The sequence below is a fragment of the Eptatretus burgeri genome, chromosome 5 (genome assembly GCF_056783735.1).
Source record: "Eptatretus burgeri isolate ZD-2024b chromosome 5, Ebu_testis_v1, whole genome shotgun sequence".
Lineage (NCBI taxonomy): Eukaryota > Metazoa > Chordata > Myxini > Myxiniformes > Myxinidae > Eptatretus > Eptatretus burgeri.
This window is the reverse complement of record NC_140965.1, coordinates 7,590,828-7,613,235: the sequence shown is the minus strand read 5'-3', so window position 1 is coordinate 7,613,235 and position 22,408 is coordinate 7,590,828. Positions and strand designations below refer to the sequence as shown.

Here is a 22,408-nt window from a genome sequence, read left to right as displayed (position 1 = left end):
AAGTTGTACAGAATTTCGTCCCAATCACACATGCACAGGTAGGAGTAAGGTAATTATTTCACTCTGTCTGCCCATTAAAAAAAATTGAAAATTATTCCAAATTTGAAAACTGCAGCTATATCGTGACCAGAAACTCACTAAGATGGAAAGTTCCTCTTTGTAGGGTCATCATAAAGGACACAAACAACAGGCATGAATAACCAATTAAAAATGTTAAATACGGTGGTCAAAAATATGGTACATCAATGGTGGTTAACCTCCAAAAAAAAGTTTTTTTTTTTGTTTTTGTTCTCCAGCCATTAAAGCTTTTATTTTATTTCAATTGAATTATATACTTGTACGTTGTAGAGAATAAATGTCTTTGTTGTCACTTCCAAAAACCTCCAGTTTCACAGTACTTGGACAAAATATGACACCATTTTATGCCATCTCGACCAATCAAATGTGTCGCTTACGCTCTCAGCATTGGGGAATATTGAGATTCAGACAAAATCGTGACTTGTATAAAATGCATATCGTACTCAAACTCAAACCATGAGTTGAAAACGGACAATCTCAGGACCTTAATGTCAATCCTCTTCAAAGAGGTGGTGTTCACATTGTACAGGAATTTAGTGAGGGCCACATCTCGAATATTTGGTGTGCAGTTTTGGTCACCACAATTCCGGAAGGACATAGATGCCATCGAACGGGTTCAGCGCAGGGCTACTAGATTGATTCTGGGCCTAGCTCGACTCGGCTATGAGGAGCGGCTGAAGGAGACAGGGCTTTATACACTAGAAAGGAGGTGGTTATGAGGAGATATGATGGAGATGTTTAAGATAATGAAAGGTATAGATAAAATTAGTGCAGATGAATTATTTAACAGAGTGGATGTGATAGGACCAGGGGCCATAGCCTGAGAGTAAAGAAGTGGAGAGTTTGGACGGTAGTAAGGTCGGGGACTTTTACTCAGAGAGTAGTGAATGCATGGAATGGCCTCCCTTGAAAGGTGGTGGCAACAGAAAAAGTAGATAAGTTTAAATTAGAATTAGATAGGTACCTGGAAGTTATGGAGAAAGAGGGGTATGGGGATGTTGACAGGACTTTTAGGTAGCTTGAGCATTGATGGGTGATTGTGCACATGTGTACGGAGTGCTGTTGCTGGGGGTCTTGTCAAGGGATGTTGTGTGTTTGATGTATGTTTTTAACCAAGCCCATGCCTCCTCCCCTGAGGGGAAGAAAAAGAAATTGCAAAAAGTACAAAAACAAACAAACAAAAATATTTATTTAATTATTTTAATACTTTTTTGAGCATTTTTCTTCCTTTGATCTTGTGTAGATACATCAGTATGGTGTTCGCACAGGCATGATGGGCTGAATGGCCTCCACCTGTGTTAGATTTCCTTGTGTTTCCTTGTATAAAAGACCCTTCCCATGTCCTTTTTCTCAAGACTGCATGGGGTAAAGTGTTCTGTGAACGCTCTTGTTGATAAATGTCATTGATGAATATTTCCCCATTTTGCTCACTCAATAATGATGAGTTTCCTTTGATCCAAATGCAACATGTTTTTGACAATGTCCCTAATATGAATTGATGCCAATTTGAATAACACAGTGTACAAACCATTGATTTGAATGCTTATGAATTTTTCAGGAAAATGACCAAACTGATTTGCCAAGTCCTTCTAAATTATTGGACTGAAAATCAATTCTTTCAGAAATTTTCAAATAATGTTGACAGAGATTTCACAGTCTCACATTTTAATATCAGAAGTATTTGTAAAATTTTTGAGCAATTGAATTTATCTCTTGAAAAGTTTCACTCAAATTGCTTCATAATAGCTTTATCTGAAATATGTTTTCTGATACTCCTCATTCAGTGGATTCACTCTCTTGACTACAACTTGATTGTAAAGAAAATAAAGAATAAAAAAGGAGGTGGAATACAATGTGCATTATGCAATATTTTGATTATCAAATAAAACATGAATTGAATATTATGCATGATGTGCCAGAAACTGTATTTGTAAAGATTATCATTCCTGGTTAAAACATAATATCATTGGAACTGTGCAAATAGGCCAACGCATTCAAATTAAAATCAGTTGTTGATTGAAATACAAAATCTATTCTCAAGTCCCATGCTGATTAACAAGTCATGTTTCTTAATAGGCAATTTTAATGTCAATCCTCTTAAAATTGATTACACGGCAATTTGCGATTTAAAAAATATATATATATCTTGCTCTCATTCTTATTGAGACCGCTTATTAATAAACCAACTAGGATTACAAATAATTTTTCAACTTTAATTGACAAGATATTTTTTCAAATGTTTAACCATCTCCAAAAGCTGGGATTATTCTGTCTGACGTCTCCGATCATTTGCAAGCTTTTTCCCGATCTTCAATATTGATCAACCAGTCTTCTCATTTACATGCAAATAGGTATACGTGAGAAAACTTAGCTAGATTTAAAAACAAACTGGTCCCTGCTGACAAACTGGTGAGGCCTTCAAAGAAGATGTTGATAAACGTTAGGAGAAAGTTATGGATATATTTGTCACTTTTTTTGTATACATTGTCGAGGCTCGTATGAGAGCGAACACACAACGCACAACAAGGGGGCAAGAAGCAAGAGGGGCGGGAGAGGGAAGGACAAAACAGTGGGCAACAGAGACATTAGGAGATCTGTGGAAGGGAGTTGGATGGAGCAGGGAACACAGGGTATACAAAATGGACATGATTGGGACTTTCAGGACCTTACACGACGAGGAACTTTCGGGAAGGAAGGCAGGGAATTTAGCACTAAATCCAAGGCAACTAATGCCTCTCGACTTAGATATACTGATTATAAAAATATTCTTACAACTTAATGATGAAAACAAAAATTCCAATCAAAAAATGAAATTATTCAACTTTATTAAAAGATACCAAGAAAACCTTGGGTTACAAAATCACTTTTTAAATTAATTAAAAGAAAGATTAATTTTTGTTACAAATATAAATCCATGCCAACAAATGTCTCTCGACTTGGATTATACTGATTATAAAAACACTCTTACAACTCTTTTTCAGTGGGTGAAGAAAGAATACTATTCTGAACGAGAACGGCACTCGGTACAATAGTTTACGTTTTGTATCCCACCGATAGGCTGGATCTGAATCCGTAACTTAAACAAAATCTAATCAGCTTGTTCTTGTCACCCACCCAACTCATCCACCAAGTTTTGCCGTAATCCGTCCACAACTTTTTGAGATATCGTGCGATATATCATTTTTGGCCCCATCTCTCAATGGTGAAGAATCACTTTTAAAATTCTCCTGTCCGGAGCATCAAATCCTCACCAACATCTAATCAATTCGTCCTTGTCACACATCCAACCTGTCCACCAACTTTTTTCCGAATCTATTTATTACTTTTTCAGATACTCTGCTCACAGACGGGCAATGATTTGTCACCTTCGGTGGTGGAGGTAACAATTTAGTCCTTATTATATTGATACAAAAGTAACATGGAAAGTAATAAATATTGTGCTAAAGGCTAAAAATGTAAAATGATACAAACAATGCTTTGGGTTACAAAATCACTTATGAAAGCAATTAATAGAAAGAATAATTTGTATTATAAATATAAATCAAAGGCAACTGATGCCTCTCGACTTCGATGTAAGAGTATTTTTTTTATAATTAGTATAACTATTTTGCAGTGGCTATGAAAGAATGCTATTGTTACTTATGATAATGATTAAAAGGAACATGGAAAATAGTAAATAATGTGCTAATAACTGAAAAAAACGTTTGCATTTTTATTTTTTTATTTTTTAAGAATGTCTATAATGGAGGATCCAGAAATAATTGCAGATATTTTTAATGATTGTTTTTTCTGCCAGCGGCTCTGAGTTGGCTCGTGCTATTTCACTGGCTGACGCATCATCCTGCATCTTCTTCTTTCATGTGGTCCGATTGTCAGACATCCAAGATGTAAAACCAGCAGATCTCACCCATTCTCAGGCCTGCTGATCAAGCTGTGCAAGAGCGTTCCAACCGTCCACCAACTGGTGGATGGGACACTCTTCCACCAAGTGTTCTGCAGTTTGGGGATCTCCACAATCACAGCTTGTTGTGTCAGCCAGGTTACAGGTATACATGCAAGCCTTAAAGTGTCCAATGCCTGTACACAGTCTGTTCAGGCAGCACCACTCCTTTCTTGGAAGTCTGCAGCCAGCTGGAGAGGTGGAAATGAGTGGCAGATATTGCAGTCTGCCTTCAGTTTGCCTCCTTTTCCACTCTGAGTGGAGCCACTGTCTGCTGTCTGAGCTGTCGGCCTCGATGTAATACTCCGACTCTTGAGTCGAGTTTGCAGTGGTTCATGCGTCATGTTGTAGAAAGGATGAACTTCAGAGTCAGAAGCTTTAAGTGCAGCATGTCTGGTTGCTGCTTCTCACCTTAAGTGATGAGGTGGGATGCCAGTAAGGAGATGTAGGTGGTGACTGGGTATCAGTCTGAGGCAGCCATTGATGACTCTTAGGGCAAAATTTAGCTGGACATTCACTTTCCTTGTGTGCAGGCTTCTACACCAAGGAGCAACTTAGTACTCTCTCTGCTGGAGCATGCACCAATGTTAGTGCGGTGGAGCATGGGGTTATGAAATGCACTCCCCAATCATGGCCTGCTACTTTCCTTAGCAGGTTGACCCTTGCTGCCATTTTTCCAGCCACATCCTCAGCATGGTTGCAGAAAGTAAGGGTCCTGTCCAACTTAATTCCAAGGTAGGTCAGTGTGTTGGTTAAAGGAATTATAGTACCATTCAATTGAACTTGTAGTTGTCTCTTGGCATCCTTGTTGCTCAGGTGAAAAGCTGAGCAAGTGGTCTTCTGCACATTAAGATGGAGTCACCATTAATGGAAATGGGTGTGCATTCTGAAAATATCACACGACAACACCTGCTTCATGAGTGCACCACATTTCTTGTTGGCCTCGAAAGCATCATCAATATGTTCTGTGACAGCCAGCATCTGATATGTGCTCCTGTGTTTCCTGAAACCTGCTTGTTCATTTTGGAGAACTTGCTCAAGCAGTAGTTCAACCTTGTTTGCGATGCCCCTTTCAAGCTGTTTGAAGGGAACCGACAGGAGCGACGTCAGGCAGTAGTTCATTGGGTCGTTTGTTTGGCTTGTTGAGCTTGGTGATAGCTCCAACATTAGCTCTTTTCCAGACAGTGGGACTCAAGCTATTGCTAGGCAGTGTGACATGAAGGTCCTCAACCAGTCTAGAAAAAAAGCCTGCATGGATGAGCTGCTCAGCATGAATATTGTCTGGGCTTATGGCCTCACTACACTTGAGTTTATCAATTGCAGTCTCAAGTTCAGATGGTATGGTGAAACTTTTTTAGTAAGGCCAAGATCGACACATAGTGAGTGCCTAATTTCCTGAAATTGGGACTTGACATTGCGAGAGAAAGCTTTATCTGGCTGCAGATATTTGCCGTTGTTAACTAGTGTATGGACAATTCAATCTAGAGTAACGAGAGGGTTGTCGTTTTGCTGTTCTCGCAGTTCGGTGTTTGATCAGCTGCCAGGCTTTGCGGCTTGAGTGGGTTAAATCGATGCTTTCAACAGCTTCTCACCATCGTGACTTTTGAACCTCATCCAATCGGAATTTTAACTTGGTTGCTGCGTGAGAGGCTTCCTCCTTGCCAGGTGCATGGATAAATGCACCATAAAGCCTTTTGTACTGGATCCCAGCCTAATATGTATGTTGTGTGGCAGCCATGGTGAATGAAGGACTTTGGGGGCAACACTGATCCCATCACAAAAAGAAAGATATCCCTCCTCGATGTTGAGGGAGTCAGGTGAAGGAAGTGTGGCCACCTTGTCATCTGTCATTTCCCTGCAGCCATCCCAGTCTGCCTTGTGGAAATTCCATCTCTTCGCCAGAAGAGAAGATGTCGGGGTCAATAGAGGGGCTCCCTTAATGAGGACAGATTTGTGGTGGGAGTGTGGAAATCGATCTAAAGCCAGTCTTGTTGGTGTTGCACTGCCAGAAGCGGTAGTCAATGACGGTCCGCCATGTGCTGAGGGCAGGCAAGAGGACCCGCTGTGCAGAATGGCAGGACCTTTGTGGGAAAAATACTGAAAGTGCCAGTCGAGTCGAGCTCGACCTTCAAGTGAACGACATTGTGCTCTCCTTGCCCTTGGTTTTCTCGATGGAGTCTCTCATTCCTGATCATGGAGACAAACCGGGCCTGTTGGAGTGGCGCTCCACACCATCCTCCCATCGACCAGCCTGCACCTTTCTCTGAGTTCAACCACACCACTGGGTGCTCTGCACCATCATCTTGCGCATTCTGAGATCTGTGGCATCCATGCTGAACTTCTCAAGGCTGGTGGAACTGCTACACTCATGTCATTGCACACAGTTCTATGCTGTGCCTAGAACACAGGCATCATCTCAACTGATTGGAAGAGGGGCCTTGTTGTCCCTCTCTGGAAAGGGAAGGGTGATCGCCAAGATTGCTGCAACTACCGAGAGGTGATGCTGCTCTCAGTCCCGGGCAAGGTCTTTGCTTGGATAATTCTTGATAGGGTTCGCCACCATCTGCTTGAGCACCAGCATCCAGTGCAGTCAGGCTTTACACCAAAGAGGTCAACGATTGACCGTATCCTTGCTCTTCGGGTCCTCACCGAACGCAGACAAGAGTTTTGGCAGGGGCTGCTTGCAGCTTATGTTGATATCTGCAAAGCATTATATTCAGGGAATCAGGATACTTTCTGGAGGATTCTTGGTCTTCGTGGGGTGCCACTAAAACTGATCAATCTGATGTCTGAACTCTACTCTGGTACTGAGAGTGCTGTGAAGTGTGGTGGCACCATCTCTGACTTATTTCCATTTGTTACTGGAGTTCGTCAGGGGTGTGTTCTGGCCCCCACACTTTTCAGCACTTGTATGGACTGGATTCTATAGAGGGTGTCAGAGAGATCAAGCTGCGGTGCATCATTTGGGAATGTCAAGATCTTGGACCTTGATTTCACAGATGATGCAGTCATTTTTGCGGAGACTCTGTATATCCTTTTGGGGGCCCTCAAGGTGCTGAATGAGAAGTCAGAGCTGCTGGGATTATGGGTTTCCTGGGTCAGAACGAAGATCCAGGCTTTCAATGACATTTTTGATGCTACCATCTTGTCTTTACCTGTTTGTGACAAGGATGTTGAGGTCATGGAGAGATTAACTTTCCTTGGTAGTGATATTCATGTCTCTGCTGGCTGTGAGCGAGAGGTCAATAGACGTCTGGGTCGTGCCTGGGGAGTCATGGTTTTGCTGGATCATGGGGAGTGGCGCTGCCGGTACCTGTGCAGGATGAAAGTCCAAGTCTTCATGTGCTTAGTGCTTTCAGTCTTGCTCTATGGATGTGAGACTTGGACTCTGACCATGGATCTGAGATGGAGACTTAATTCTTTTGGGACTTCGTCTCTTCGGAGAATCCTTGGCTATCGCTGGTTGGATTTTGTGTCCAACGAGCAGGTGCTGAGAGAGACTCAAATGAGATTTGTTACTTGCATTGTCCGTGAGCGTCAGCTGCGGCTGTATGGACGTGTGGCTCATTTTCCTGCCACTTATCCTGCTCACCAGATTCTCTCAGCGAGGGAGCCTTGTGAGTGGAGGAGGCCAATGGGCCATACACGTGCCTCGTGGTTGCAGCAGGTTGATCAACATCTCAAGGAGATGGGGATAGGCCCGGCATCTGCCTAGGGGATGGCCAGACGAAGGCCGCTGGAGGACTGGTGGAAAGTCGACACAGCGATGCTGACCTGACCTGACCTGACCTGAGGATCATGCCTTGTTAAGTCCTTGCCTGTTTCCCCCTTCTTTGGAGTGAGTCAATTTTCTGTGGTGCCTCATCTCAAATCAAATATATACTCAATCTTATGGGATGATTTATTTCATTCTTTGTGTACAAGTTGAATATCCCCCGTCTCTCCATGCTTGTCTGTGATCTCGCTTGGTTTGTTGTGTTCCACATATCCCACCTACCTCTTTTCCCTGTATCTCTTTTATTTTATTCACAGCACAAATAAACCCTTATAAAGGCAAAATGTTTCCCCATCTTTCACCTCGCATGTGCATTCTGCTGCCAAATTTGGCTTTATTGCGAAAAACTTTGGGGGAATCATAAGACTAATCCAAGCACCAGGCAATTCGTAATTCTCAATTAAATTCAGTCGAGTTTTACCCATTTCCGTTGTTCGTAGGATCAAAAATCCCGGCACCAAGGCATATAGCATTTGCAAGCTTCCGACATATTTGGTGACAGGAGTGGGATATTGGACCTTGGTACGAACCCCAGCCGACACGATATTTGATGCTCAGCATTAGAATATTAATATTGGGATATTTGGCGAAAGAAATTTGAAAATCAAGTTTGCGTGCAATCACGATTTGGCGTTCAAAATTTTATGAGAGATTTTATTTTCAACTTTGAGCACGTCCCGTAATAATGGTCAAGGAGGTGGATGAACATGAAATGGTGGATCATGTGGAACACGTTCTTGCAGATGAGCCGGGTGTGTGATAGAACTGTACATGGTATATACATGTGTGTTCCAAAAGCTTTGGTGCTATTTTGATTGAGCCTTTTTTGAACATTATTAATTTTAATTATTACTTATTTTTCAGGTAATGTTGCAGGAAGTTGGTAAATTTTTACCAAGTTTCATTAGTTTTCAGTAAATATGTCAAAGTCAGCACAACAATGAAGTAAAATGGAAGAATGGTACCTTGAGATGAAGTCTGTGATCAAGACTGCTGCTTTGTCTCAACATTTCAAAGCGAGAGACCCAGCCAGCAAGAACTGTATTCTTCACAATGTCAATACGTTCCAGAAAGAAGTTCCTCTTCACAATCTTTCAAAAAAAAAATCAGGGAGAATGAAGACTGGGGATTCAGAAGAGAACAATGAGGCAGTGAGACAACCTTTCACTCAAAGTCCAATGAGACCCCTTGCCGACACTCACAAGAGCTTGGTCTTTCACTCGCTATCGTCTTTCGGATCCTGAAGCAGGACGCGAAACTTTATCCACACAAAGTGCAGATCAAGCATTCTCAGAACCACTGACAATACAGAGATGCTCGGTGACAGGGTAATCTCCTTCAAGACAGAGCACATCTGGTCTCTCCATTCCGCAGACCTTAACCCGCTAGACTTCTTTCTGTGGGGATACACAAAGGACATTGTTTCCAAGGACACCCCTCGTAACATCCAGCAGCACAAGAGAGCTATTGAGGAGTGTGTAAGATCCATCTCACCTCGGACATGCAAGAGGGTGACGCAGAACTTCACTGTCAGAGTGAACACTTGCCTGGCATCCAGTGGAGGTCACATCAAACGGATCATTCAAGCCATTCGATCATTGCAAATTCATGCCGTTCCGCACCATTCTAACATTGTAAATCAAACTGCCACAAACATCGCCCAAGTCTCAACTTAACGATGGGTGATTGTTAATTTTGAACGTTTTTACCTTTTTCAAAATAAACCGTTGAAATAGTACCAAGACTTTTGAAACATCCTGTGTACACATGAGTTTGTTTGTTTGTGTTTTGTTCCTTATGTACTACCGAAGCCTTGGGCCAATTTCCCTGAAATTTGCTTTCCAGAATTTTCATCCGCAGAAGGTCAGCGTCAAAAGAAAAATATCCACTTCTTAATCATATTGATGAAGCACATGAAATAATTGAACTTTAGCCGATCGATCGTCATATGGCGAGGGTGCTCAATCTGGAGAAGTCGACCACCTGCGTGCAGAAGAAGCATTCAAACCCATTGGCTGGAGAGCTTGTTTGACTATACACCCACAACTGTCAGGAAGAAAATCGATGCGTCCGCTACATTTGTTTTCTGATGAACCTACGATATCTTCTGAAGTATCTATTCACAATTTGAATTATCCGAGCTATATAACCACGATGTATCATTTGTGCACATAAGCTGTCGGCATGTTTACACTTGTGATGTGTGGTAGGTCTAAAAGAGCTCTGCGTGGTTATTGTTGATGTTGTGGTTCTTGTTGGGGGTCAATTTTTGAAATGTGCACACGTTGGTCAGACAGCTGCCAGATCCCACCCACATTTGTCGCTTGACCTCACCCACGATGGCACCCAAACAAAATTATATGGCCACCATCTTGGTTTTCTGGTGGGCTAAATACATCAAGCCTTTAGGCCTCTGCTGATTACACTGCCTGGGTTTATTGCATTAGATTTCCATTGGTTTTGTTTGGGTCGAGTGTTTTTGATGATGAGGGACTCCGAAAAATCGGAATCGTATGTTGAATAAAAAATATTGGTAAGGTTTATTCAATCCCGCATCAGCACGCACGGTACGTACCTCCCAAAAGCCACTCATGCGGTACTTTTGTTCAGCATTGTCCAATTTCTATCGGCTGGCTTTGTTACTCGCGATGCGGTCCGCATGCATCATTTGTTACCTATTCCACAACCCTGAGTGAAAGGTGTTTCACCCACGATTAAATCTGTACCACCACTTAGCAAAAGCCGTCTGCTCAATTTATTTGTTCTTTTTGAAAAGTTTCCCATCAGCTTTTGTGTACGATTTATTTGTTCTGGTTAAAATAAATGTACGGTAAACTAAAAGCATGAACGAAAGGTCACTGTCGTACGTCTGGTCTGTGATTTGCGTATGCGTAGGGGCCATTCAAAAATCACGTAATGCTCGGGGATGGGAGAGGGGATGGAGGGGTGGAGCGCGGGGTGTATGTCCAAACGTACGGAGTGTTACAGGGTGGTTGGAGGGGTGTTTCCAATGGCTTTACATAATGTTATTAACCAATGACTGTTTTGTTAACCGCTATAATAGTCACAGTTTTCCATTGACATCCTACATAATAAATACAACGTGAAACTAGAGGGGGAGCACTCGGTAGAGTGCAAAACCTCCGCCGCCAATACTGCTAGGTCACTCAAGTGAACCTGATATCCTGTTCATTCAATTTGACGTCAACAGTGCTCACAGAGTTATAGTTTGCAACTTTCCCTTTTACTTTTAACTTTTACATACTCAATTCATTCGTCATAACTAGATTCCTTGAGACAGAAATTGATTTTACGTGGGTATATCCACCTGAAGTTCCAAAATCAGCCGCAATTATAATTTTGGCATGTTGTTTGTTGGAAATCACTTATAACATGGAGAAATGCAAAAAAAAAATCGAAATTTTGTTGAAAAAAAAGTTGCAAAAAATTTTTTTTTCTCTAACATTTTCTTTTTTTGGGGGGGAGGTTGGAAATCACTTAAAACATGTAGAAATGCAAAAAAAAAAAAAAATTCAAAGATTTTTTCAAAATGGCCACCATAGCGGCCATATTGGATTTTGGACCAAGTCCAAAATCTGATGGCATGATCCTTGGACCATACCTAACCCCCCCACCAAGTTTCGTCGAAATCCGTCGAGGAGTTTTTCCGTAATACTGTTCACAAACAAACAAACAAACAAACAGAAAGGGGTGAAAACAGTAACCTTCGATCTTCGATGCCGGAGGTTAATAACTTGGGGAAAGTTGTGGCATGTGGTACTGTATTGAATTGATATACCACTTGAAACATAAATCTTCAACGTTACATTTTCGGAAATATGAGATGAAAACAATTTTACTCCTAAAATTTCAACAGTTTATCAATTGTTACCGCAGTATATCAATCGCGGACCTCTGGTAGCTTGGACATGTTTCTGTGTTTGAGCCTGGGGATTACCTGCTCAAACCTATCTGTCCCGGTTCTTCCCGACATCTTTGTTCTTTGTTCCTTTCACATTTCTTTCAAAAAAAATTTTTTTTTCTCGCAGTTCTCTTTATTCGTTCTAATTCTTGCTTTTTCTTCTCTTTCATCTCTTTCACTCTCAATTTCTCTCTTTCCTGATCTATCTCTCCAAGGAGAAGTGGATTCTTGCAGAGATTTTTCTGCAAGGCTCACTTGGCTGCGCCTGGTTGGTTTTGAGGGTCGTGGAGTAGTGATTGAAACCCGAATCCTATCCAGGTTCCTCCTGATGACTCCATCTTTGCTCTTTACTTCTTCGGGTTCCTTCTCGGTCTCATGGTTGATTTAGAAGTCGATTTAAGATTTTAAGAGTGGTGAGGGGGAAAAAAAATACAGTGCACCGGCCTCACATGGAGAAATTGCGAGGACGAAAGTGGAGTTGCCATTTTTGTCGCAGGTTGTGACCACTGTGAGGTCAGTCTTGTTGCTTCATCTATCTATAATTCCAGCAGTCTGTGTCTGTGTCTGTGTCTGTGTCTGTGTCTGTGTGTCTGTGACCACTGTTTCTCGACAACCACTGGTCCGATCTAATTGAAACTTGCCAGATATATTGCTGGGGACCTGAGGATGTGCCTTTTCAAGGTTTGATATTAATCGGACAAGTGCTTCCCAAGTTATGGCCATTTATTTACCAAACCAATGACAAGACACGTTGCTGCGTAGGCGTGGCCGATTGGAAAAGGGCGCCATTTAGTTCCCATGGCGTAGGAGTGGCAATGGTCAATGGCAGTGAATGTCATGGCAAGCAAAGACAGGGAGGTAAACTTGATTTTAATTTTGATTTTAATTAACTCTGTGTGTGTGTGTGTGTGTGTGTGTGTGTGTGTGTGTGTGTGTGTGTGTGTGTGTGTATCACAGCAGTTGTCACTTCAATGAAAGCGATAATTCGTGGAATGCATGTGAACATTCCGTACGGGCACGCACCACTTCCGGATAGTGATGACTTAATGTATTCGAATAATTTCTCGATTTCTTATCTGCATTTATAGATAAACACAATGCCCCAATCCCGTCGTTGTTTATGAGAGCGAAGGAACGGCCTGTGTGGTTGTTTGAAAGCTTTTTTTTTTTTTTTTTGCACTTACGGCCGCAAACTCGTGTATGTAAGCCAGGTTATTAATTTTTGGGGGGGGGAGTGATCAATGCAGCGATCTGGCCAACACATCACCCAAATATAGGGATGAGTAATTTGTATAGTTAATGAAAAATTTTGCACATAATATATCCGAGTTATCAAGGCTAAGTATTGTGCGTATCATGTCGCGCTATTCCTGGTGGTCGTGGCTATTACAAGTCGTAATGTAATAAAATATGTCGATTCTCTGCATGAAAAACCATTGACATTGGAAGTGATCATGATCACGTGAGGTGTTTGCTGATTTGATTTAAATGCACTCTTGCACCGCTGAACCAAATTGGCTTAAAAATGCAACTTATGCTTCAGAACGAAGGGTTCGAAAGGCTCGTGAGAGAATGAATATTCAGGAGGTGGGAGTGTATGAAGTGATTGAGGGAAGTGAGTGATTGGGTTGAGTGGAAGGATGTGAAGGTGTAAAGAGGGTCGCTGAGGTCAAAACATGGGATCTCGACCGTTGTTCACACGACAAATCCATCGTTTGGACGTGTCGCCTCCTCTTTGCTGAATGTATGCCTTTTCCGAACCATACTCAACCCTTTTCATACTAATGCAATGTAATGATAAAATAAACAAAGTGATATAACAACAACATAAACAAATTGTAGAATAACATTTAGAGGATTATGGTGCGTGCAGGAAGCAATGCCATGAAATATCATCTGAGTTTGCTTCTTTCATGTTCCCATCCGAACCTGTGGCTAATGCTGCTGTCACCTCTGGGTCACATCTCGTACGACGTGTTGATGTGTTGATATGGCCTTGTAATTCATGTGAACACTGATATACAGTATATCTCCTTAATACCTTTGTCCTACTTGTGATTTGTGTGCACTCAACCAGAAGCCTCAATCTTTAAAAGGTGTCCTGCATGATGCCGCACATTTCTGTTGTGACGCCCACTTTATTCCCAAGTATCCCCAACTTCTCGTGGTATTGGCTGGGGAACGTTTTAGGCCAAATCTTTCACGAACATTGAAGTAGATTCGGCCAGGAATTTGTGATTTGTCTGCGGTGCCAGCGATGAATCGCCGACTCTTCACAGCCAACACCGTGGGGACTTCGATGTCCAACAATGACCAGTGCTGGCAGATTGTTCCTCTGGCTTAACTTCCCTCCCATGGACACATTGATTCGAAAACATAGGGTGTTAGGGTTTGTAGCTGGGTGAAGATTTGAACCCAGCTCAAAAGTGAGTGGCCATACCACTCATCTATCCTCCCAGCCCATGCACAGCCCTTGATGGCCTGATCTGATTTCCTGATTGTTCAACCATAAGACAAAAGACAAATCCATGGTAAAATGCTCTTGTCCTATTCTATCAACCTGGCTTGATAAACTATGGTAAAGGTTTTCATCATCAGGAATCTTGCATTATATGGGGCTTTGTGGGGTCAGGTACAATTTGAACGACTTTACGCTCTGTCGTTTACTTTTTGTGTGCTTGCTTCTTGACGACTTGCAGAGTTTACACCACCTGTCTTAAACGTACTTTAGTCGAACACCGACTGTATTAGACAAGCCTTTCATGTGCAGAGGTGCGTGTGCATGTCAAAGTGCTTACATGAACATGTGTGTGTATGCGTGTACCTGTGTGCTGTACGGTGTCGGTACACGTGTAAATATGTGAAAATGTATGTTTGCAGGTACTTGGAGGTGGAAAGCAGTGGAACGAAGGCCGAGGTTCGAGTTCAATTCCAGAGCGCCAATCGGTCCCTAAGCCAGACCTTTTCTTACCAGATGGCCGACGGAACTGCTCACAGACTCGCACTTACCCTGGGACCTCGTCAAATCCTCATGCATGTTGATTGCAACAGGTGAGGTCTAAACGAATCGCAAGCACCACGAGAACTTCGGCAACATCTGAGCGACGCGGCCTCGGGGAATTACGCTTTTTCGCAAACTCATCGCCCGGCGATTGTTATTTTCTGTTTCACATTTGTGTGGGTGTCTGCTTTGGGCTGTCTGCCATTTTTATGGTGTCATGGTGTGTATTCTCCAAACTTCTCACAGAGTTCGCAAAGTCTTGAAGAACGAACAAATTTAATAATAACAAGCTCGTTATCTACAGCTCCTGCTAACAGGAGAGCAGTGAGGTATTTGCCTCTGAGCTATCTAGCCTGGGTTAAAAAAAAATCTCGATCCAGCTGCAAGCTGTCACCCTCGTGTTTCACATGCAGGGCGAGTCAGCACAGAGCTGCGTGTGCCTTCCCTTGGACGGACGTGAAGCCGAAAGACCCGTCTGCTCGCACCGATTGTCGTTGCACGTTAAATATCACGAAGAGTCGGCGAGCAATCACCGGCACGCTGAGCAAATTACAAATTCCCACCTAAACCCTCTAGCCAACCCTCACTTGGCAAGCGTGGTGAGTCTGCCAATACCTCAACGTGAGGGCTATGGCCTGATGTTGACTGAAAAACAGACTGATCATGATGAATCTGAACCTCATCACTTTTACAGACTGAATGCAGTTTTTTTTTAATTCTGCAAGTCAAGCTGATGCCAAGTGGTCGATGCAGGATCCTCAAGACATTTTCGAGTCGGTTCAGTCTTTTGGGACTGTGGCTGCGAACATGTAACCCAGTGCTATTCGTCACATGGTCGGGTTGTTGGCGACTAAACCGACACCCCTCACTGGCCCTACTGGTGTGGAGGGTGACTGTGATTCCCTATCGGGACTAAAAAAAAAACACCGAACAAAGGGTGGATGAGCTCCCTTCAAGGGACAATGGCCATCTCGGAGAGCGATGGTCCTGTTAAGAGGCTTCCTTGTTTCAGGACTAGTTGAAGGTTTTGCCAGTTTTTCCTCTTCTTTTTGTTTGTAGCCATCTACAAATAGTGGCCGTCAGCCTTGCTTCGGGCAAACTTCAATGAAAAACTAAATTCACGCAATAACGGAAGCAGTCACAGAACTTCTGGCAACATTTCAAGAAAGCCCACCAATTGGGAAAGCAAAAGGTTAACACAAATGAGGAACATAAGTTTAACTGTAACTTATTTAACAAGCATATCAAAGACATGCCGGAATGTTTTTTTTTTTTTTTACCCCCAAACTCTCCCTCCACACCTTCCACCCGATTCTTCATGCCGCGAAGTCGGGGCAAGCAGATGCTGAGCAACAATCGGTGCTTCAAGAACTTGACCGAAACAATTACAAAGACGACTTTTATTGTCGATATGAAGGAAAAATGAACGCCGTGTTGAAGAATTTTCATCGGCCATGATTGCCCCGCGTATTTGCAAGCTCGTGGTTTTGTTCAGCATTCTGTGCGGCATGTTTTCAAATACTCTGCGTAATTCGATTTTAAAAGTTTAATAAAAAACAAAAAGCCGCCCGTGCTTCTGTTGATGATTTTCATCCCAATTCGTTTTATTTCCAGGTGTTTATTGTACCTGATGAAATTATGCCCTTCGTGTCGCAGACTCGTCGTACAACCGATTTGAACTTGCTTGGATGTGGAGTGGCCTGTTTGTCGCTCCCATTTCAGCACTTTTCTCAGGATGCTTTGGTTCCCATGTTCGGATCCCGTGTATTGTGATGATTTATTGACTATGCTACGATGCCGCATTGATGTGTTCCTCTCCTAAAGTGCCTCTCCTGCTTGTTCGTTTTCTCATCGTATTATATGCATGAAGGGTAGAAACGCCCACGGTTGGGCTCCAGGAATGAATGCACGTGACGACGTCATGCAGCACGATGGGATTTTCATCGAGTGCCGTGGTCACGTGCTTGTGATGATGATTCATCATCGGCCTGGTTCTGCTGCCTGGTTTTGTGAATAACGTACACCTCTCACTTAGCTACGTCTCACTCAGCTGCTGTCGTGTATATCATTTAGATTTGTGCTCACGGACCCGTCTCACTCGCATTCATACATAGGACAGAAAGCATCAGCCAGAGAAACCTTGATGCGGTGCAGGAATTCCAATTTCCACATAGCTCTGTTTTTTGTGCATACAATGTCGAGGCTCATGGAGGGGATAATCGGAGAACAGATCAGGACATAACAGAACAAAATAAATGAGAGAGAGAGAGGAGGATGAGGAGACACATCAACAGCAGCGATGAAGGATAAAATATAGAGAGAGAGACTTGGCGAAATACGGGATGTGGAGGAAAAAATGAGGGCTCAGGAAGCCGCGAACTCTCAGGGAGGAAAAACTGGAAACTTGGAAAGAGGTGGCTTGTGGAGGGTTAATAGGGGTAGAAAAGATCACGGTGTTTATGGATTAACCTGCTTTATAATACTGAGTGTATCTACCTTAGTCTACCATAGATCATACTCCTGCGGGATATATCACCGTTTTGTGTTGAGGCCTGCAATGGTGACTGAAGACTGTTTGTTGTCTTCAGCTTTTGGTCACATGATACATGTCATTTAAATATTTACTCTTGATCTTGAATCACATCCTTGCTTGAAGTTTCAAAACCATACACAATTGACTCGTATGAATATTTTATAGCGGCCTTTTCATTCAGCAGGTCATGTCATGTTTACATTTTCTTTGTCAAGTGACAGAGAATCGAGTAAATGAGACGACCGCCGGAGATGAATTACTTGCCATACCGTGGCAGTGCTTGGTGCAGACTCTTGCTTTCATGCGACACTTTGTGCTGACGGCTGTACAGGATTTATGAGTACCGTGGGAAATCCGTGGATCTCGAAATCCCTCCTGACACTTCCCTGTGGCTGGGCCAGCGGCATCAACATCACGGTCTCTTCAAGGTTGGTGCAATAGTGTGGTGATTCGAGTACAAATGCCTTTGCTTTTACTCCTTGCATTGAAAGTTGCGCAAACCCATTGGGGCACTAAAAACTTCCTCTTGGTACACTCGTGAATATTGAAAAGGAACTTACTACCTTTTGTCATCCTCTCCTCTCAAAAGTGACCTGGCTTTAATGTTCCTTGATTCACGAAAGCCAGGATTCCTGGATGACCTCGCATGTCAAATTCCTCACCTGATATTTAATGTTCTCATCCTCAAAATTATCCTCTTCCCTGGTTGTACTTGTACAAATTATATCTACCTCCTTTCAACCACCCGATGATGTACAAGCTGGGTCACCCGATCAAGATCGGAATATTTTTACTTCAGTAAACCATCAAGAAGATTGATGTTTAAAGCTGTAGCAACTATGGAGTTCATCGAACACATGAGCCTGCACAGGCGCACTGTCTTGACAAACAAGGACATGGGCGGGCTCTTCGAGCAGATAATTTGGTCCTGATAACGTAAAATGACAGAAGTACCGCTCAATGGAATGGTTTTGAAAGTGCCAAAAAGGTGATTTGTGTTCAAGTATGTAAAAAAAAAATTACTGTATGTTGAAATATATAATTAAAAATGATTTTAAAGCTTCTAGAAAACTCCCCCCCACCCCCCCCCCCCCAGAAATCATGTTTTAACCACCTTATTTAACCCTTAAAAGGTATCCTGGGATCTTTGAGGACCACAAGCGCAACATATATTTTCAAAAATAAATGTTTTTTCAAACATATTTTCGGAAAAATGGTAATTTATATTAGTCAAAATAGTTATTAATAACTCTGATATTACCCTTTTTGATTAATGACAGTTATATTCAAGTACACAAACATATGTATAACTAAATAAATCAACAAGCAGTCATAGACTGGTACTTACGAAATCGTCAACTTGACCTCTGACCTTGTCTAATTAAAGCTGTCTCTAGAGAAGGTAGCGACGCAAACCAGAAGTTTCTACGATGATTCTGCACAAAACCATCAAAAATCGAATATTTGACCTTGCTCTGACCTTGACCTTTGACCGATTTTGACCAAAATCTAATCAGCGCAAGCCATCACCCTCCTGAATCACGTGGTGTAATTTGACATTGGTAGCTTCTTCCCTTCTCGAGTTATCGTGCCTACAAACAAACACACAAACACACACACAAACAAATGCACAAACAGAGGATGGAAGTCATCAATATACTTACGAAATCTTTAGATTTCGTAAGTAATAAACAGACAAACAATTGCCATGCATATTTCACTAAACATAAACCTCTTCCAGAAAGCTGTCAAAGTTGGCGGTTCTTCTAGTTCTTCATACTTCTTCAATTAATGGTGGCATTTTTATGGTTCCCTCCTTTTATTCAGTATTTAAGTCTTGATGCCCGTGGTGTCCCACTTTATAGAAGAAAAAAAACCAAAACGTTTGTTTTCATTATGAAGCAGAATTTCAAGTGCTATCAATTAGCTAATATTATATTACCACTTGGCTCTGTTGGGAACCATGAGCGATCTCCGATCACAGCCCTCTAGTTACAGATGGTACACATCGTAGTCAGAGACAAACTTAATAACCCTGCAACATCAACAGCACGTTCACCAGCATCAGTTCGATGAATAACATGTAATTTCACTTTACGCTAACACACTTACAATGAATGCATTTCACCACATCTAGAGTACGCTAAATTTCTTTAGGTGTGAAGCAAAGTACAGTAGTTGTTTCGGTGATTTTGCGATCTCCCGATTTGGTACTTTTGCAATGTATTTTGGGGTTTTTATCGGTCTTGGAAGTTCTGAAAACACTCGAGAATTTTAAGGTATGGCTTTTAAAATGACGTAGGTATGAGTTGAGGCGACACAAATCAGATCGTGGTATAAATAACGTGAAGACTGATTATATTTGCGAAACGACATAAAAAGGGGACATGTTAATCGGGGTATTACTGCATGTCACAATAAAATGTGTACAGATTTTAATATTTCATAAATATTAATCGACTAGAAGAGAAGGGGCAATGTTATGTGTTGCTCATACCAAACAGATGGCATTAGCTGTGATTGCATGTCACCAGTCAGCTGTTACCCAAAAAGCAGTGAAAAACAAGTCAGTGTAGTTTTATATCCAGGGTGTATGATAAATCAATACCCAATTTTAAGTTTACAACATGAAGCCAAAAAACTTTGATGAACTGGAGGAGAGAATAACCAATGTCCTCACCAACATTCTTCAAAACGTTGTGATCAGCAGTAGCGAATGTGCCAGTCTGATTAAGGAAATGTGTTGACATTGCTGGAGCACATGTGGAGGTTTAAAGAGTGGTGCATGAAACCTCACTGGAGACTCTTTCATTTATAGTTTGTTTCATTAAAATCGGTTCAGAAATAAAACTGCTACAATTTAAAATTGGGTACTGACTTATCATACACCCTTTATATATATTGTTGCGAATTCTGGCCCGCCCGGTGTGCGATCGGCCACGTAACTCGAATCGCGACCGCGTTGACCAACCGGACGGAAAATTCAGTCGTGACCCTCCTGGGACTACCGCCAGAAACCAGTCACGGGTGGGGGTTTAACCCCACCACCACCCAGTCCGCAGTCTCCCCGCGCGAAATAGGGTGAATCGCCGAATGTCGATATACCTAAGTACCCTCGCGGGTAATCTGCCGAGGGATGGGACCACGCCACAGGCCGACTCCGGACACGAACCGCAAAAGCGGTTCATTCCGTATTACATGGATAACCGAACGTAGTTATTGTCGGCCTTGACAGTTCCGATTAATTAACGGGTGTTTTAAACCCACTACCAATCCCTTACGTGATGCAAGATGGAGATTCAATAAAAGAAAAGACGAAGCGAAACGGGAAAACAGTTCAACAAGCAAGCACTTTATTACACACACACACAAGCACGTATATACAGCCATACAGTCAAAAAGAAGCAGGGAAAGAGTTAAAACCGAATATAATTATTACAACACTTAAACAGTTCTACTTTACAAGACTGGCGCCACCCACAGACATTTACACAAAACCCCAAAAGAAAAGGAAGTCACGACTTCCCTGAGCGCGTTGAGTCCTTGGCGACCGTAACTCCGAGTTCCTCTGGCGTGGTCCGCGAGCTCGTGCCACGCTTCGCTCATGTGGTCTGCTCAACAGCTCGGACGAACGAACAGAACCTCCGACCAGAGACGATCACCACAACTCTCCACAATTCCCCTTCAGGGACAAGGGAACAGGAAAAGGAACGACGTTCTCGTCGACCTTCACATCCACGCCTTTTGTCGATCAATTGCACGAACCAAGAGCCTTCGGCCTCCAACTGGGACAAGGGAACAACCAACCAACCACGACTCTTCATGCCCACCCTTTTTGAAGGGGCCGGCTCCGCCCTTCGCTCCGCCCCATTTCTGTCTCCACCTCCCTTCGAGGCGTTTCCAGAAAGCTCTCAAAGGAGGGCGTGCCCCCACTCCGACCGCCTCATGCCGTGCATCCACCAATCGGGAGCGAGCTGCCGCACCCCTCCCCTTCACACCAAGCCTGGTGGGGGGGATTCAGGCGGAAGCATCAGGCGGGGAAATTAGTCGGGAAAACCCCACAAGCGTTGTTGGTTTTTGTTCTTGCACGCGCCCGCACGGTGCTCGTTGAATGGCGAGTGGGGAAGATGTGGTAGCATAGTTGTGGAAGGTGGAATCGTGTCGTGATTGGCGTGATCGTTGAGATGTTGGTTGTGGCGAGGTTCGTTGTTGTTTTTGCACCAAATTAACTACAGCAAAAGAAAAACGGCTAACTGAAGCGTCGTAACCCAAATGGATCACATATATTCCCTCTATACAATGGGTTTGGGCTAACTTCACATGAACTTACCGATATATCTCACCTGAGGACTCTTTATGGTGTAATGCGAATTTCCACAACCGTAACTATATATATATATATATATATATATATATATATATATATATATATATATATATATATATATATATATATATATATATATATATATATATATATATATATATATATATATATATATATATATATATATATATATAGTCATGCGCCACTGAACGACGGGGTTACATTCTGAGAAACGCGTCGTTAAGCGACGTTGTAGTTGTGCGAACATCATTTTTTTTTTCGTTTTCGTTTTCGAACATCGTACTTACATAAACCTAGACACCTAGGCTATATGGTGTAGCCTATTGCTCCTCGGATACAAACCTGTACAGCATCTTACTGTACTGAATACTGTCGGCAATTGTAACACACATCCAAGAGAGACGGAAGACACGTTAGATTTACTTTTGTGCTGTTCATGACGGCCATCAGTGTTGTTAGCAGCAGCTTGCAATCTCCTCTCACATCGATTGTAGAAAGTTGAAGAATTAGCGTTTGGATTTTATAAATATGTAATTATTGCATCGATGTCATAATTTACAAATGAAGAAACGAGCACCTGTCAATTGTGATATATATATATATATTCGAAAACAGTGCGATTGTTTTAACAACATAAAAAGCTTCACCAAAAACCAATCCGTGTTTTAATGTCGACGAAGAACAACGATTTATTCGTGGAATTCTTCAAATCAAAGGTAATTTACTTGCTGGAAGGTAAACGTGCAAACATTGGTTCAGTTTGAAAGCCGATTTCCTTGAATCCTGATTTAGCATGATCCTGTTTTTTTCG

At 42.4% G+C, this 22,408-nt stretch overlaps 1 protein-coding gene across 7 annotated transcripts in view; it reads left to right on the top strand.

Annotated features, from left to right (window-relative positions):
* LOC147025796 (protein kinase C-binding protein NELL2-like) overlaps positions 1–22,408 on the top strand; it is a 370,788-nt gene that overhangs the window by 105,488 nt on the left and 242,892 nt on the right. For all 7 annotated transcript variants that reach the window (XR_015058010.1, XM_085880617.1, XM_085880618.1 and 4 more), the window contains 2 exons: positions 14,596–14,766; positions 17,581–17,677. Coding sequence is in view for 6 of the 7 variants with exons in the window: in XM_085880617.1 (XP_085736743.1) it covers positions 14,596–14,766; positions 17,581–17,677 (268 nt within the window). In the remaining variant the exon portion in view is untranslated. The remainder of the gene's footprint in view (positions 1–14,595; positions 14,767–17,580; positions 17,678–22,408) is intronic.